This window comes from Xyrauchen texanus, chromosome 15 (assembly GCF_025860055.1).
Source record: "Xyrauchen texanus isolate HMW12.3.18 chromosome 15, RBS_HiC_50CHRs, whole genome shotgun sequence".
Classification (NCBI taxonomy): Eukaryota; Metazoa; Chordata; class Actinopteri; order Cypriniformes; family Catostomidae; genus Xyrauchen; species Xyrauchen texanus.
Genome location: NC_068290.1, coordinates 3,707,572 through 3,725,216, shown reverse-complemented (window position 1 = coordinate 3,725,216; position 17,645 = coordinate 3,707,572). Strand labels below are relative to the sequence as shown.

At 39.2% G+C, this 17,645-nt stretch overlaps 1 protein-coding gene across 1 annotated transcript in view; it reads left to right on the top strand.

Moving 5' to 3' along the window:
• Nucleotides 1–1,116: 1,116 nt before the first annotated feature.
• Nucleotides 1,117–17,645, top strand: part of LOC127656458 (ubiquitin-conjugating enzyme E2 E2) — a 35,375-nt gene continuing 18,846 nt past the window's right edge. Inside the window, exons 1-3 of the mRNA XM_052144798.1 lie at nucleotides 1,117–1,276; nucleotides 5,867–6,049; nucleotides 10,793–10,843. Of these exons, the coding sequence (XP_052000758.1) occupies nucleotides 5,874–6,049; nucleotides 10,793–10,843 (227 nt within the window). The 5' untranslated portion in view covers nucleotides 1,117–1,276; nucleotides 5,867–5,873. The remainder of the gene's footprint in view (nucleotides 1,277–5,866; nucleotides 6,050–10,792; nucleotides 10,844–17,645) is intronic.

Genomic DNA, 17,645 nt, shown 5'->3' with positions numbered 1-17,645 from the left:
AATAAATGTAAATGTTATCACGTAGCTTGTTAAGTGCGTTACCGTGGAGACCTAGTGCATGTGGAGGCTTCACGCAATTCTCTGCGGCATCCACGCACAACTCAACATGCGCCCCACGAGAGCAAGAACCAAATTATAGCGACCACGAGGAGGTTACCCCATGTGACTCTACCCACCGGGACAATTTGGTTGCTTAGGAGACCTAGAGTCACTCAACGCACACTGGATTCGAACTTGTAGCTCCAGGGGTGGTAGTCGGCATCTTTACTCGCTATGCTACCCAGGCCCCCCTGACTGAACAATTCTATATAAAACAATAGTTTTACCTTTAACTTTAATGTTAAAATGTCTGTTTTAAAATGTAACGCTGCCCCCTTAAATTCTAAGTTCATGAATAATTAATTTTATTTTATATTTTTTATTTGAAATAATTAAGTGAACAGTTTCATGTCTATCCTTGTATTTTTATCTGGTTGAGGTTGATAAGGGTTTTAGAAAGGAATTAGTAATAAGTAATGTGACAGAGTAGAGTAAATAGTACAGTAATCTAATTACACTGTAGAAGATGTAATTAGTAGTTAGTAATTAATTACTTTTTTTAGAGTAATTTACCCAACACTGTTTTTTACGAATCATTTGAATCAATAAATCACTCGTAACACAAAACCGCTAATTTTCCGCTACCTAATGGGATGCTAATGTAATTTCTAGAAATGAATTGAATCAAAAGACTCACTGAGATGAAACTAAATCACAACTACAACCAGAAACAATCTCGTGCCCCCATGCCTGTCTTTTAAACCGTGTAAAAAGCATTAAGAGACTTTCTTTCATTTTGTTTACGATCGTTGACAGTTTGGGCTAATGCAAACCAGTTTTGTATTTTAATTCAATCTTTTGGCCCATTTATAAACCAGCCTTTTAATTACAATTTTTTTTTTACTCCTTCACAGGTCACATTTTGAAGCGGCTTCAGTATATTTGAGAGGAAATGTGATTAAAATCTGCCCTCACATGTTTAGCAAATCATTTCACACACACACACACACACACACACACACACGCGCGCGCTGCCGCGAACGCGCTGCGCGATCACAGCCAGAGCGTGAGCGCGCGCAGAGGCGGTCCGGCTGCTTCAGTTTGTGTAATCGCTTTTTTTTCTGCTGCCTTCAGTTAAATATCGAGGAGACGAGAACGAGCGGACGGCCCGACTCTGGCTACAAAGTATCATCCAAGAAAAGCGTATCGGGACTCTTCATCGACGGCCGCTCGGCAGGTAAATACCTTCGCGTGTGCGTGAGAAGTCGCTAAAAATCCCAAGAAAGAGGTTGTTTTTGTTCATCTGTGTGCGGGGATGTGCGGGACGAGCCCTGTCCTTTGTGCCGAGCCAGTTTGCTCATCGTGGGTGAATGATTGTGTGATGTTTATCCTCACGTGTTTTTCCCTGGCTTTGGACCAAAATAACAGTTGAAGCTCGACGCGCCTCGACGGGTGCGTTTTATCCGCATATTTTCTGCGGGATTGCGAAGCGCTCGCGGCCTCCCGCATAAATAGACGCTCGTCTATAAGCGCATCGCGTGTGCAGCTGCGGCAGCAGGACAATTTTTTGCGTTTACAGCGCAATCTGACAGCACTGGATCCAGGTGCTTCAGTGATTTCATTAAAATACCCTCCATAATATGATGTATACAAATAAGATACCTCTGTGTATTGTAGTGGCACGCTTCTGGATGGTTGCTATAGAGCAAATATGCACTTTTGACAACAAGTATTTACTCCACAAATGTGCCTCTATGTTCTCAAAATGGCACAAACCATTGACATTGTGGTGGAACCCTTTGATGTAGTAAATATGTACTTTGGGGTAAAATATATACACCAAAGAGCCATATCTGTGTACTTAAAATGGCACAAACCTGTATCGGTACCCTTTTAAGTACAAAATTGTTCTTATACAACAAATATGCACTTTGGAACACTATATATGACCCAAAACAGCACATCCGTTCACTGTGGTGTACCCAAAACAATACAAATGGTACAAACCATTGACATTGTGGTTTGTGGTATATATATACCACAAAAGGTTACTTTTGTTTACTTAAAATGATGCAAACCAATTTAATAGTACTTTTATGGTGTCCTTTTAGGGTATATTATTGTTCCTTTTAGAGCAAATATGTACTTTGGGATTCTATTATATACCCAAAAGAGGTAGGCTACTTATGTATACTTGGAATGGTGAAATACGGCCCAAAAAGATGCCTAATTTATTTAAAATGGTAAAATCTACACAACTTTAACTGTACTTCTATATGCACATTGGAGGGCAAAAGTCACTTATTTGTAATTTAGTATGCAATTTTACCCAAGGCCACTTATAATAAGTACAGTATCTCTTGGGCAGCCTAACTTACAACCTTTTAAATGTTCTAAAAAGTTCACCGAAAAATGAAATTTCTCTCATTCACTCACCCTCGTGCCGTCCCATATGTGTTTGACTTTCCTTCTTCAAACAAACGAAGATTTTTAGAAGAATATCTCAGCTCTGTAGGTCCATACAATGCAAGTGAATGGTGAACAAAACTTGGAAGCTCTGAAAAAAAGCACACAAAGTCAGCATAAAATGAATGCATATGACTCCAGTGGTTTAATCCATGTCTTCTGAAACGATGCAATCCATTTTGAGAGAGAACAGACCAAAATATATAAAATGCTTCACTATAAATCTTGACATCTGAAGTGTTCTTGGCGATCATGATCTCAAGCTCGATCACACAGATGTACAGTGAGAAAGGAGAATATTTTGGTCTGTTCTCAACCAAAAACCGATTGGATCACTTCAGAAGACATGGATTGAACCACTGGAGTCATATGTATTTCTTTTATGCTGCCTTTATGTGCTTTTTTGGAGCTTAAACTTTTTGGTCACCATTCACTTCCATTGTATGGACCTAAAAAAACTGAGATATTTTAAAAAAAAAAAAATCTTCATTTGTGTTCAGCAGAAGAAAGCAAGTCTTACGCATCTGGGATATCATGATCATGATTTTCGGCAGTCAGCGAACTATTTCGGCGAACTATTCCTTTTAAGTCACCAACCCATATTTTTAAGCACTAGGACACACTACCCCTGAATAAGTGAACCAGGGACTAAATGTGGCTAAACAGAATCTGAAACTCGCACGTTGAGGTGATTTATCAGTGGCTGGAATGAGCCACTATCCTCTATTTAAAAGGAGATAACACCAGCAGAACTGCCAGCAGGATTGTGTCTAACACTTAAAAACACTGAATGCATTTGAACTCTGCTTTGAGCCATTACCTCTTTGGCCTGACTTCATGCAAGCTGCAATTTAAATGTTTTATGATTCATTTCCCACATTATCGCAAAACGAGTTGACCCATAAAAATGCACTCTTCAGAAGGGTTAATGCTTTCACTTTGGTGTATCTGTGATCATATGAGACCTGCAATCTTAAAAAGGTGACCTAACTGCAAGTTTATCCAGTGAACACCCTGCTCGGCAACTCGAGGAACATTTCTTTTATCTCCGTTTAAGTGCTGAGCTGAGTGTGAAGTTCCATAGGTATTTATTAGCTGGACTCATGTGGCTTTTAAAGCCTGTGATGAGAGGGTTTTCCATGCCGCCACATCTTCTGATAACATCAGAGACAATTCCTCACGATCGTTTGAAAAGAGCACTGTCACCCTCCGAGATTAGATAAACGTCTAAATCAAGATCTAACTGTGATCAAATGTCTGGGAGAACATAAGAGTACTATTTCATATCAGTGTACCTCCTGTGGCGCACAGGAAATGCATGCCTTAAATTCTTCTTGAATGAAAAGTGTGGCGGCGTTGTCGACATGCTCCTAATTTAACTGTCAACATATTTTATGAACATGGTCTGATGGTGTGTCGGAGTGAAATGGGATATATTTAACAAGACCGAATCTAGCGTGGGACTTGATTTTATCCATTGAGGATTTATTGCGTTGTGAAAAACAGGAGTTCCTGAATGGTGGCAAGTCGTTTCAGAGGTGGAGCAAGTTCTTACGCCCTGTCAACACCGGGTGTGTCCGTTGGAAAACACATTTAAACGTGTGACATTTAGTAAGGAAAATCCTTTTATTTCAGACGGACAGGATGATGGAGTGGCTCAAGTAGCTCTGCAGAATGTCAGCAGTAGAACTGGATATATGTTTATTGTCGGTCCTATGCAATGCAATGCAACGGATGACTTCAATGTAGACCGCTTCATTGATTACAATGTGATCAGTTTCGCTTTTGCACAACGTGATGCGCCGCTCACGTCCAATGTAGACAGGGTGTTACATTTTGATAAAGTTCATGATATGGGATATAACATGCACAGAAGTCTCTTGGACTCTTGGACATGCACTGGAACGTGCATTACGAAAGGAAGCAGGCGTCAATTTTGATTTCATCATGGGTTTGAAACGGCAACTTATAGGTTCTTATAGGTACCATTTAATGGGGAAAAGAGAGATGCTATTTTTTTTCATGCAAGAGAATGAACCGTATTGTTATATCAGTAGAGCGCAAAAGTGCCCGCCCACTTTTTCCACCATGTCAGTTACGTAAGTATTTTTCCCATTAATTTTTCCCAATTACTTTTCAAAAAATCCTTCATTAAATAGTTCTAAACCATGAACCAAACCAACCAGAAAAAGTATTTGAATATTGGATAAAAACCAAGGTACTAGGATGTATACTTGTTATCTTTCTCGAGGGCATGAACTACAATCCCATGAAGCATTGCGAATGATGTAATTGGATAAAAAACAATGGAAATATATAAAACTATTGATTTTAGGTTGTTGGCTATAAGTACAGAAACTATATATTTTACGTTTACTGCAAAATATTCAGATATATGCAAATACATAAGTAGTTTGAGGGTGAAGGAAGACTAACTGTAACGCATCACTCGGAGTGCGACATGGGAGTGGGCGGTATTTTCTGGGCTTTTTACGCAGGCTTGCTTGGCCGTAGTTTTCTGATTGGTGGATCTTTCGTTGCTGTACCACGGGTAGTGTAGTTGTTTACCAGGAATACCACTGTGAAACACTATTTTTTAAACAATGAAATTGAAATAACGCTGACTGATGCATATATCATGGATGAACAACCTCTGAGCTCACAGTAGGAAGCTGTCTTTAAAAATGAATGGGATTTTTAATTCGGGAACCTGAGTGTTGCGCTCAATTGCATCTTGATTTTGGCCCTTAAAAATCAACAACTTAGTATTATGGAACAAAAGTGTTCAGGCAGTCATTGAGTGCATTTACACCAAAACAATCAGCATATTCGAAAATTCTGACAGCGTAAGAAAAAACTATTTTGCTTTTGACGTTAAAATGTAAACAGTCATGCACGCAAGACTTGTGCACATTTAAAATGCCAGTAAAGGTGTTTACATGCAATGCAAAATCAGGGTAAATGGGCAAAAATCTTCCTAGTTTTTGCTTGCAACATTTATGTCCATACCCTGATCAATGAAGCTGTTTACACTGGAAGCATCCGTTCCAGCCAGAGATCTTCTAATACTAAGATTACAGCCTCAATGGCCAGAATGGTCTTGTAACAGTCAACTAGTGTGTTATGACAGTAAGGAAAACCATTTAAGATATTTACATGACCACAAACATTGTTTGCCTATAAGCATAACCGGACAAAAAACGCACTCGTAATCTGCTGCTTGCGTTGTATTGATGCATTATTTGTTTTAAAATCGCTTTTTCATTTGTCACTTCTATACGCAGCACAGCTGTAATCAAGACAGCCAATGACTTCAGCCGAGAGTCTGCTAGTGTAATCGTGTAAAATCCTGTCTTTCCAGGGCCAAGATGTCCAGTGAGGTGCAGAGACCAGACGATAGCCCCAGCACAAGTGGAGGGAGTTCAGATATCGAGCAGCGGGAGACGGCACCTCCTCAGCAGGAGCGCGATCTGGTTGCGCCCAAGAAGAAGGAGACCAAGATCTCCAGTAAAACCGCCGCCAAACTCTCCACCAGTGCCAAGAGGTAACTTTCTGTAATTTTGCGTTAAGCAAAGCTGGTCTACGTCAGTGGTTCTCAACTGGTTTTGCTGCAGGACCCAGATTTTACATTGGGCGATATACTGGTAGAAATGTGAAGAATGAGTATCATCTATATCACAGTTATGCAAAATTTACTTCAGAATCAAAGCAAATGCATATATGGTCAAATATGAGGAGCTGAATTTTTGCTTGGATTGAAATATTTTGTAGAGGAGATAACATAGATAAAATATTATTTGTAATAATTAGTACTTTACTGACAAAGGAGCTTCATTGCAATGTACAAGGACACCAATGGATATCATACTGATATATCAGGTTTTAAAGCATTTTGAATAGTTCCCTCTACATGCTATATTTCACAACATGGTAAATGGTCTGCACTTATATTGTGCTTTTTTTTTTAACCTTCGCGGTTTTCAAAATGCTTTACACTGTGACTCATTCACCCATTCACGCACACACACACGCACATCAATGGTGGCAGAGCTGCTATGCAAGGCGCTAGCCTGCCATTGGGAGCAACTTGGTGTTCAGTGTCTTGCCCAAGGACACTTCGGCATGTGGAGTCGGGTGGGCCGTCAATTGAACCACCAACCCTGCGATTAGTGGCCGACCCGCTCCACCACCTGAGCCACAGCCACCCCAATAACTTGAGAAAATTAAATGGTACATTTTATTAGAATGCCAACCCTTCTACATATTGTGGCTGTAATTAGTTGTGCATTTAATTGTGTTATAGTGTAATACTAATTAATTATAAATTAACCATTGGTTTTTCATATCAGCGTTTTCATGCTTCTTACCACTATGTTGATGGTTTTAATTTAGTCAATAATTTGCAGGAACATTGGTGCATTTCTATTTAAACTGCCTTAGCGCAATAATATGGAACATTTATAACATGAGCTGAACCAGAAAATCTACCAAATTTATTTTCAACTGTCTCATGATGGTTTCATGCTCTTGGCAGCTAAATATTAACCTCTCAACACGCAGTGTGGTTGGCACAGTACGTGTGTATCCTTGCTGCAAGTGAACCAGTATTTAATGTAGTCTAGGATGTGTTTTCATTTACCTTGAGGAGTTTTGTTCATGGCATATTTGACGATGAGAGCATGTCATGCATCCTGTCCATGTTGACATGTGACAAATTTGCATCAAAATAGCGTAGAGTTTGATTGGACACACTGCATTTTTATGTCAACAACAAAAGCTGTGAGAAGCATCTTCTCCATTTTAAAAGTTGGGAAGCGTATCCATAATTATATGCTTAGTTGCAGTTTATTATTTACATGTAACCTGATCAGAACAGACCTGCGACCATTTTTTGTAAACCGCTCCATCAAAACTTTCAACTTCAATCCAAACTCAAATAAGATGTTGTAATGCATTGGATGCGTTTACACTTGAAGGATCTCTTTATTACCTGTAAAGATAGAAGGTGAACTGCTCTCAGTTGATTGGAGCTGGTGATTGTAGCGCGCTTCACTGCGCTTCTGTTGTTCTGCGTGCTGTGAAACAGCCCTCGCTGCCAATGTTGGAGGTTTTCTGAAGGCCTGGCTGCAGTACGATTGAATTATGCAATCCGTGCATTGAGCAAAGCTTTGGTGCCTTTTATAACAGTGACTGCAGCACCCTGTTTCCTCTGTTAATACGTATCAAGATCCAGACATTCAAACTTGAGGGTTTTCCGTGCATTACGCAATACTAGAAGCCTCAGGTGACCGGATTAGATCGTCAACATCAAAGCTGTTAGTTCCTGTTTTGGAATAGAAAAAAAACATTGATGTGTTGGGCACCAATATAAATATAATCAAGTGGATTAAAGGAATTTAGTGATTCTGATTAAACTGTTCCTTTAATGGCCCTGTTCGGAAGGAAGAATGGACATTAAGTCAATTCTTAAAGTAATGTTCCAGGTCCATGAACTGGCCCCAATGTAAGTGCACTGTAAGCCACTGGAGTGGTGGTGGTGGTGTAGTGGTCTAAGCACATAACTGGTAATCTGGTAATCAGAAGGACGCTGGTTCGATCCCCACAGCCACCACCATTGTGTCCTTGAGCAAGGCACTTAACTCCAGGTTGCTCCGGGGTTGTCCCTGTAATAAGGGCTCTGTAAGACGCTTTGGATAAAAGCGTCTGCCAAATGCGTAAATGTAAGCATGAGAATTTATTTGTATTTTTGGTAATCAACATTATGCCACAAATGCTGTCGATTGAACCCAGAATATTCCTTTAATGCATTCACTACCCTTAGAAGTCTGTTTAATGTCTGTTTAATGCTTTTAGTAGAACTGAGAATTTTTAGAGAATTCATAAATTGTATAAAATTGCAAACAAAAAGGTGACATTTAATGTTCAGCAGCTTTGCTGTCTTTGTCTCTCTTAAACACATACTTTGGATTTAGTTTGTCTTTGAGGCATGTCACGTGTGACACATATCACAATGTCTTTTTAATCCTAGAAACGATTCACTACCACATGCCAGAAAACAAGACGTGCTAATAGTCATGACAATAACTCGTTTTTGTATTTTTTAGAAAACAAAAACCCCCACTGAGACAGTTCTGAATATGAACCAGTTCTTGAATCCCAAGCCTTATTTTAACCAGAACCACAATTGGATAATGACTTCAATGGTAAGCATCATAAATAAACTTACAGTCTGAACGACTTTAGCTTTTATTGTAGCTTGCATCTGAGTAACCTGCTACTCTAGGTCGATGTTTTGTTTATGCATGGTTTCCTGTCGTAGCTGACTGTCAAAGGAAACATGTGGCTAAATAACAGGTATCATCAGAGTCTCTCTCTCTCTCTCTCTCTCTCTCTCTCTCTCTCTGTGTGTGTGTGTGAGTCACTTTATAATGGAAATGAAAAACCGCCTGATTTCACACGCCTTCGCTCGCTTTGGCATTTGAGAAAGCAACAGGTATCACTCGCAAGAGATGCCAGCATTGTTAAGACTTGAAATGTTGCAACAGATGGATCCTGAATGTGCATTTTGAAAATTGTAAAATGTAATCGTTATCAAAGAGAGACTATTAGGAGTGAATCATCTAAATTGCCGTCCTGTGTGTGTATGACATGCAGAAGTGTCCTAATGAGAGAGTTGATTGAAAAATAACAGTTCTGTCATTTACTCTCACTCAAACCTGTATGACGTTCTTCTCTTGGGACACAAAGGAGATTCGGAGGACAATAGTGATTGACAGCTCAGTCACGATTCACGTACATTGTATGGAAAAGAGCAGCATCCACGTTATTAAAAATGTCTCTTGTTTTACACAGAAGAAAGTCATACAAGTTTGTAAGGACGCGAAATGAGTAAATGACGAAATAATTTTTGTGAGCTAACTAGGTTTGGGATTGATGCTTGATTATCGATGGTATTTTCCAAAAAAGAAATTCAGAAACAGGGCTGCTTTTATCTTTTCAAATATACTCCTCAACACAACTTTGGTAAAGTGTGAGCGGCATGGTAACTTAAAGGGATACCAGACATATTTGGCAGACGACGTGGCACGTTCAAAAATTTGAAACTATTATTTTCTAGGAAGGTAAGCTCAAACCGCTATAGGTTCCCATTAAATTCGACCCAAATCATTATCAAAGGATAAATATTATGTACTCTAGCCATCACTGGATGTACACAATGTATGTTCAGTTACAAGTTTGTTGTTTTGTGATCTACACTCACCTGTAAACTCCTCAACATCACTTTATTCTTGAAGTACAAAAACCTTCAACTTTGAACTGCCATCGGCTGCACCACATCAGCTCGTTGTGTGCGTACGTGCGCGCGCGTGCGTGCGTGTGTGCATCTCTGTGTGTGTGTGTGTGTGTTTGTGCATCTGTGTGTGTCTGTGATTGTGACCGGCTTCAGTAAATGTTATATCACCCTCTTGTGGTTTCCCAACGTTATTACGCCAGATTGTTGAACAGAAGCCAACAGCGTGAATTGGAAAGCATGCAAATTAGGCTTCTAATATAAATGATGGCTAATTGTAATATATATAAAAAATAACACGCCGATCAATAATCGATATATATATATAGATATTTTCGACATCCCTAGATCTAACCCTTTAACAACTCTTTTTTTTTTTTCCGTACACACCTCAAAGAGTGCATGTAAATTTTGTTTTAACTACACATTTATTGGGAGTTAAATTCAGAAACCGTGTTTTCGCAAACGTGCATTTTTCTTGCATTTTTTGAATTTGTGTTGATTACCAAAAAAATTCATTTTGACCTTTCCGTCCTTTTCTTAAAAAAACAAAACCACCAAATCTGTGTTGCAGTGAGACACTTGCAATGGAAGTGAATGGGGCTAATCCGTAAACGTTAAAATACTCACTGTTTCAAAGTATAGCCACAAGATAGATGGGGGAGTTTTAGTGTGATTTAAAAACTCAACCTTTTCTGTATAAAGTTATATCCAATTTTTCAACTTCGTTGCCATGACGACATAACCCTGTAAAGCCTATAATGACCATAAAAATTATGATTTAAAAAAAGTTTAGCTCAGTAATGCAGTTTTAACAGAAGAATGAATGTAAATGCTTTGGAATTGTTAAAAGGAATCAGAATCGTTAAATTCCCATCCATAGGACAGAATGTGTTTAAAGATGAGCGACGAATATGTTCAGCTGCAGTGTAACTGAGGCCTTGGTGAATGAATGATTTGTATTGAATGAACTCATAAATGATTTTTCCATTGCAGGATTCAAAAGGAACTTGCAGAAATCACACTCGACCCTCCACCGAACTGCAGGTAAGCGCATGTTTCTAAACGCGCTGCTTTTTTGTGCCGGTTTCTGTTGAGAGATGGCGAGGGGTGGGTGGTGTGGATGATGGCAGAGAGAGGATAATGGTTATTGTGTGTTGATGAGGCTGTCAGGCAGGCGATTGAGAAGAGAGCCGCCACATGTGCTGCAGTGGGGGTGAGTGACTGGGGCTCCCCAGGGGCCGTAGAGAAAAAGCTAGACTTGATAAAGCACATAACTGGAACTGACACTGTCATTGTTTGCCCTCATGTTTGTATCAAAAAATAATTGCCCACAAGAAATTTCAGAGCAATCATGAAGGGCCTCACATAAGCTTAAATGACACCTCTATTGAGAATAAATTGCAAACAAAGTTGGATAACTAGATTAAGTGTTTACCCGGGCAAAACATGCCATCCTTTCCATCCAGATGACTGATGAACAAGATACCAGTGTAATACAGTATGTGTATGTGTGTGTGTGTGTGTATATATATATATATATATATATATATATATATATATATATATATATATATATATATATATATATATATATATATATATATATATGATCATTGTTACTGTGTAAGACATTCACTAGAAGGCTGTAGAAATAATTGAGTTGTGTGTTTTGTGTTCAGAGCTTTCTTTTCAACCCTTTTCATATCAATTAGTGTCTCCAAATTGATTTTGAGTTTATGCCACCTGCACACGAGAGCTGTGGGTGTTCTTTCGATATTTGTGCACAGGCAGTTTTTGTGTCTGTATACTGAAGCGACAGTAGTAGGATTTCGTCAACAAAGAAAACAAGAGGCACTGTTTGAGACTGGATGCTGAGGTCTAGGAATAAATTCTGTTTCGCTTTATTCCAGCTGTTTTATGTGGTCAGTAGGCTGTCGTGAAACCAGCTGCGATTTTATATGAAGTTAATTACGCCGCCAGAGTCGAAGCAACCAAACCAGAATCTCACCGGTTGGCTAAACCCAGACTGATGTGATGTACGGTCGGATGGTTCATGGTGATCTTCGTTTTATGCATTGTTAGGGCAGTGCAGCATAACCGTAACCATGCAACAGGACAAATGTGTTAACCAGTAGTGTTTCAGCTATACTGTTTATACTAGAAATAGTCTGATATATTGGTTTTTAAAGATAAATTGGTGCCAATATTTTTTTTATTATTGTTATTCCTCTGTGTTCCTCCTAATTACGTTTTTTTTATTGAAGCGAGGGCATGCATGAGAGAAATGCGACTACATGAAAATGTCCCTCGCCAGCACATACATTGTGTCATATATATATATATTTGTTAATAATAATAATAGTAAAATAGGCTCTGAAAAGCTTATTTCTGTCAATATTAAAAAATATAATATTTTGGGGTCTGGGTAGCTCAGAGTATTGATGCTCTCTGCCACCCCTGGAGTCGCGAGATCAAATCCAGGGCGTGCTGAGTGACTCCAGCCAGGTCTCCTAAGCAACCAAATTGGCCCGGTTGCTAGGGAAGGTAGTCACATGGGGTAACCTCCTTGTGGTCGCTATAATGTGGTTCACGCTCTCGGTGGGGTGTGTGGTGAGTTGTGTGTGGATGCCGCGGAGAATAGCGTGAAGCCTCCGCGGTAACACACTCAACAAGCCACGTGATAAGATACGCAGATTGACTGTCTCCGACGCAGAGGCAACTGAGATTTGTCCTCCGTAACCCGAATTGAGGCGAGTCACTACACCACCATGAGGACTTGGAGTGCATTGGGAATTGGGCATGCAAAATTGGGGAGAAAATCAAAAAGAAATAATATAAAATGCATATTTTAACGGAGCCAATGTTTGCTTTTTTAATTATTGGTGATCAGCAAAAATCTGCCTATTATTTAAAAATACATTTTTGCCTCCGTTTTGTTTGTTTTTTATTCCTCTGTGTTCCTCTGATAATTATTTGTATTTTTTATTCAAGCGAGGGCATGCAAAGAAAAATGCGACTACATGGAAATGTCCCTCGTCTGCACATACATTGTGTCTCCAACTTCATACATCTTTAATAATAATATATAGGCTATAATAAGCTTAATTTTGTAAATATTATAAATAGAGCATAGCAACAGAGCCAAGTCGCCATCATTTCAAAATAAGAGTCCCCGATGTGTTTCAGGCTTATTTAGTGTTAAAAGTCCCACATTATGCACCTAATCTTCTTTTTCTGATTATTATTGGGATTTTGGTTAAAAAAAAAAATCAACTACACAAAGTATACCTAGCCTTAAGAAAACACCTTACCTGTGGTAAACTCTAGAGGCTTATGCTTACTACATAGTGATAAGCGTTAGCTAAAATACTGTCCACCCTGATACCTTGCTCCGTTGCATCTACCTCTAGCTGAACACCTGCAGTGCATGCGACTGTTTCTCCATTTTTACATTTCTCCTCTGTAAGGTGCCGCATCAGCAGCCAATCAGAATGTCAGCTCTCTTTCCTTGGAATGGCGCTGGCTGTTGATTAGCATTACGATCCTCGGGGAATTGGCACGAGTCATTTTTCACCTTCTGACCATTAGCTGCAGCAGGGAGGATATGAATATTCATGAGGGGGGAGGGGCAGGGCGGACTCTGAGAAATCGTCTTGATCATCAATGTGCAAAGCCTCCATCTTAAACCCAGGAAATCAAACGGGATAAAGAAACCATTAGCGTAGGTGTCACATGTGTTGTAAATCTATGTAGAAATGTTAGGTAAACTTATCTTTTATAAAATTAACCTTGCATGGATGGTTCTCACACACCCACCCCCCCACCCACACCAATTGTGGCAGAGCTGCCATGTGGCAAGGCACTAGCCTGCCATTGGGAGCAACTTGGGGTTCAGTGTCTTGCCCAAGGACACTTCGGAATGTGGAGTCATGAGTGCCGGGAATCGAACCACCAACCCTGCGATTAGCAGCCGACCCGCTCTACCACCTGAGCCACAGCCGCACTCAAATCCCAGGGCACTTCTCGTAAAGAGTAGGAGTATAACCCTGGTGTCCTGGCCAATTTCCCTCCATTGGCCCCTATCTATCCCCTATCATGGCCTCCTAATTATCTCCATCCCTGAATTGGCTACATCATTCTACGTTCCTCTCCACCAATAGCTGGTGTGTGGTGAGCGTTCTGGTGCACTATGGCTGCCGTCGCTGCTGGTGGTTGAGGAGGTTCCCCCTATACTATGTGGAGCGCTTTGAGTGCGTAGAAAAGAGCTATAAAAAATGTAAGTCATTATTATAACTGTCGACAAAAATTCAAATCATACTACACAATTTAATGTTTAATTTTGGCATTATCCGCTGAATTAATATTCAATTTATTGTAATAGTTATTTACGTAATTATGTTTTTATGCTTTGTCGTATCGACACAAAATCTTTCTCAGATACAGTTGACATGATTGGGAACAAAACAAAAGCAATTTTTTGGAGCCACCTTATTTACACCTTAATGTATTTAATGTAAAATCAGAAAAATAAGAAAATTGCTTTGTTTTTTTTTGTTTTTTTTCAGCAGTTTCATAGGCTGAGATTCACAATTTATCATAATTTATATCATATAAAATGTGAAAAATTATTTAAAATGATACCAATCACTTGACCTCTCCTTTTTTTTTTTTTTTTTTTTGGAGTAATAAGCCTTTAATTTGGGTATGCCACGGAAACCGGAAATCTTTTAAAACACCCTCGGAGTTTAAAGGGTTAAGCATGAATAGAGTAAGGCTACCATAGGCATAATGTACAACTTATTAAACATTGTCTTTGTGTTTTGCGTAAAAAGCCATTGGAACCCATTCAATTTAAATATTATAATTTGTAAACCAATAATAATAGATTATAATAGTTATATGTAGCTGCACGTGCATTTTATATATTTACTTATTAAACACAGCCTTTTGTGATACATGGAGCTATCGCACATCTTCAAGTGGCTTTGAATAACATGCACGAGTCATATTAACTACTTAAATTGTGTTTTTATGGTTCTTTTATATATTGGAATCATCACAATAATTTTAAGATTATTATGTGCATGTTTTCCATGAGTGTGGGACCCTGTTAATGTGTTTTTAAAGAGTTTCAGGCCCTATTTTTACACCCAATTTGTGGAGACATTTGTACCTATGTGTTCAGGTCCTGTTTTTATTCCCAGTATTGAGCATTGGGAAAAGCAGAATGTCATTTGATCTGGATTCTTTGTCAATACTTTGTCTTTAAGGCAGGAAATGTATGCCATATCCTGCTGCGCTACTTACCCAGATCATGTTATAACTCACGAACAAACAGGAAGGAGGGATTTGCCTCTGTGATCTTCAGAACAGCAGCATTCGCTGCATGACCCTTAAAATATTTCATTAGGTGCCTGTTTACTTACAGAAAGTGTTATCCAAACGCCACATCTTTTGGGCATGTTTGCATAACTGTGGTAGAGGTGTTTATTATTTAACACATTGTGCAATGTTTATCCCAACACCATCTATTGTTCCAAAAAAAAAAAAAAAAAAGAAGACATTTGCACATGAAAGGCTTCACAACAGTAGTGCTTTATTTTCATCTTGATTTCTGTATAGCATGGCCTACCTTTTTTTTAATTTTTTTTTATTATTTATTATTTTACACCAAAATACAAGTTTTGGCACTCTAATATGGATAAGTATCTTTAACTAATTTTGTCAGTGCTTACACAACACTGTACCATTTTGTCACTTTTCCACTGCACGTAAGCGGTTCGACTACTCTCTTTACTTTTCTGAGCTTGATTTTCCACTGCTGTTTAGTGCCGCCTCAACGTGGGTGGGATTATAGGCTGATCGTCATAGTTGCGCCGTCTCTACTGCCGTGACGTCATCTTAAACGCGACACAAAACAATAACATGACCGCTAACTGTTAGCTACTAGCTCATTGTGCTGCATAAAGCAGTTGTTGCATGGTGATTTTACAAAAGTGTCACAGTTAAACTAGCCTGGTTGTTTTGGAAGCTTCCAGTAGCTGGTCAACTAAATAAAGTGAAGCTTTCAAGCCGAATATAGAGTTAACGCAACAACGTACCATCCTCCATTGTGGACCCCAACAACGCCGAGTCCAGGACACTCTCCCTCCCATTGCTCGCAGGTTTATTGCCATAGATATAGCGTCCATTTGGTCGAACCACTTTCTTCTGCTTGAACCACTCCGGCTGTTGTAGTCCTTGATGGTTCTGTAGTCACTTTTCCCTACACTGTTGGCAGGTCCGGTGGTAGCTGTGTGCGGTCAGCAGCTCAGACACATCGCTGTAGCTAACTTTAAAACTAGCGGGTTGATGTCCCGTGTCGCAAATCCAGTGACGCCGGTAGTGACTATTCTCTCTGACCAATCAGTGATCTACAGGGTTTTGACGTCACATTTAGTATCCACAGAGGTGGTACTAAAAAAAGTATCAGGTACTATCCACAATGGAAAACCCCCAAAAAGCAGAGTCGACTTGAGCTGTACCGTGCAGTGGAAAAGCCCCATTTCTCCATACTGTTTCTTGTCACATTTTGTATCTGACACTGGCTAATCTGAGCAATGTTAGACATCTGATCCGTTTCAGGTTGTGAATGTCTAACTGATTTGGCTAGAGCTTATTTAGGGCAGTTAATGTTATCGAATTAATGACCTGATCTGCCGATTATTTCGTTTGATCTGGATTTTTTTGTCAATACTTTGTCTTTAAGGCAGGAAAAGTATGCTATAACATAATTATAAATGTAAGGAGTTATAAATATTATTTTTCAGATTATTTAAATATTATGCAATAGAAATTGTTGATAATTTATTGTTAATAGGGCTATCAATTTTAATCCCATCAGTTTTAATGATTTGCCGATTAATTCATAGAATATATCAGTATTTACTAAAAAAGGCCCCCAAATAAAGGCGATTTGGTTGTCCCCCCATTGCTCATATTTAATCAAACTTAACCATTTAAGAAATACAAATAATTGTCAAAATATTAATAAATACAGTCTTGACCAAAACAAAATTGGTATCATTTGAAAACTTAAAAGCTCTACTTTCCAATGTATGTAGGCATTATGACTAAAACTGAACAAATGCTTTGAAATTTGCATACAAAGTGTTCCAATTTGATAATTTATTAAAATACATATTATTCCAATCATTAAAAATATCAAACTTGTCAAATAGCCATGTGTTATATGTTGTTAGAAAGCTCTCAAAGAGTGTTTTACTCAGACAAAAATATAGCGAGTACCGTAATTTCCGGACTATTGAGCGCACCTGAATATAAGCCGCACCCACTGATTTTTAAATAAAATATTATTTTGAACATAAATAAGCCGCACCTGTCTATAAGCCGCAGGTGCCTACCGGTACATTGAAACAAATGAACTTTACACAGGCTTTAACGAAACACGGTGTGGCAGCGGGGGCGTGGTCAAGCACCCGTCCGGGAGAGAAAAGCGGTAAGGGCGCTTACACCTGAGCTAAATTATGTCTAACACCGGTGTCTAATTTCAGTAAGCATGGGGAGAGCGGCATAAAAAGGCAGCAGCCACAGAGCTGAGAGAGTGACACACGTCAGTCTAGTGTTGGCGCATAGAAGAATTGAGAAACTTTATAAAATTGATTGTAAACATTGCTGTAGCCATTAAAAGCCTTACCTGGAACGTCAAGTGCCCTGCTGAAAACTGTCACGTGCCCGTGTGACAGTTTTCCCAAGAAGGACACATGAAGCAGGGCACTTGAAATTAGACACCGGTGTTAGACATAATCTAGCGCAGGTGTAAGCGCCTACAGCTTTTCTCTCCCAG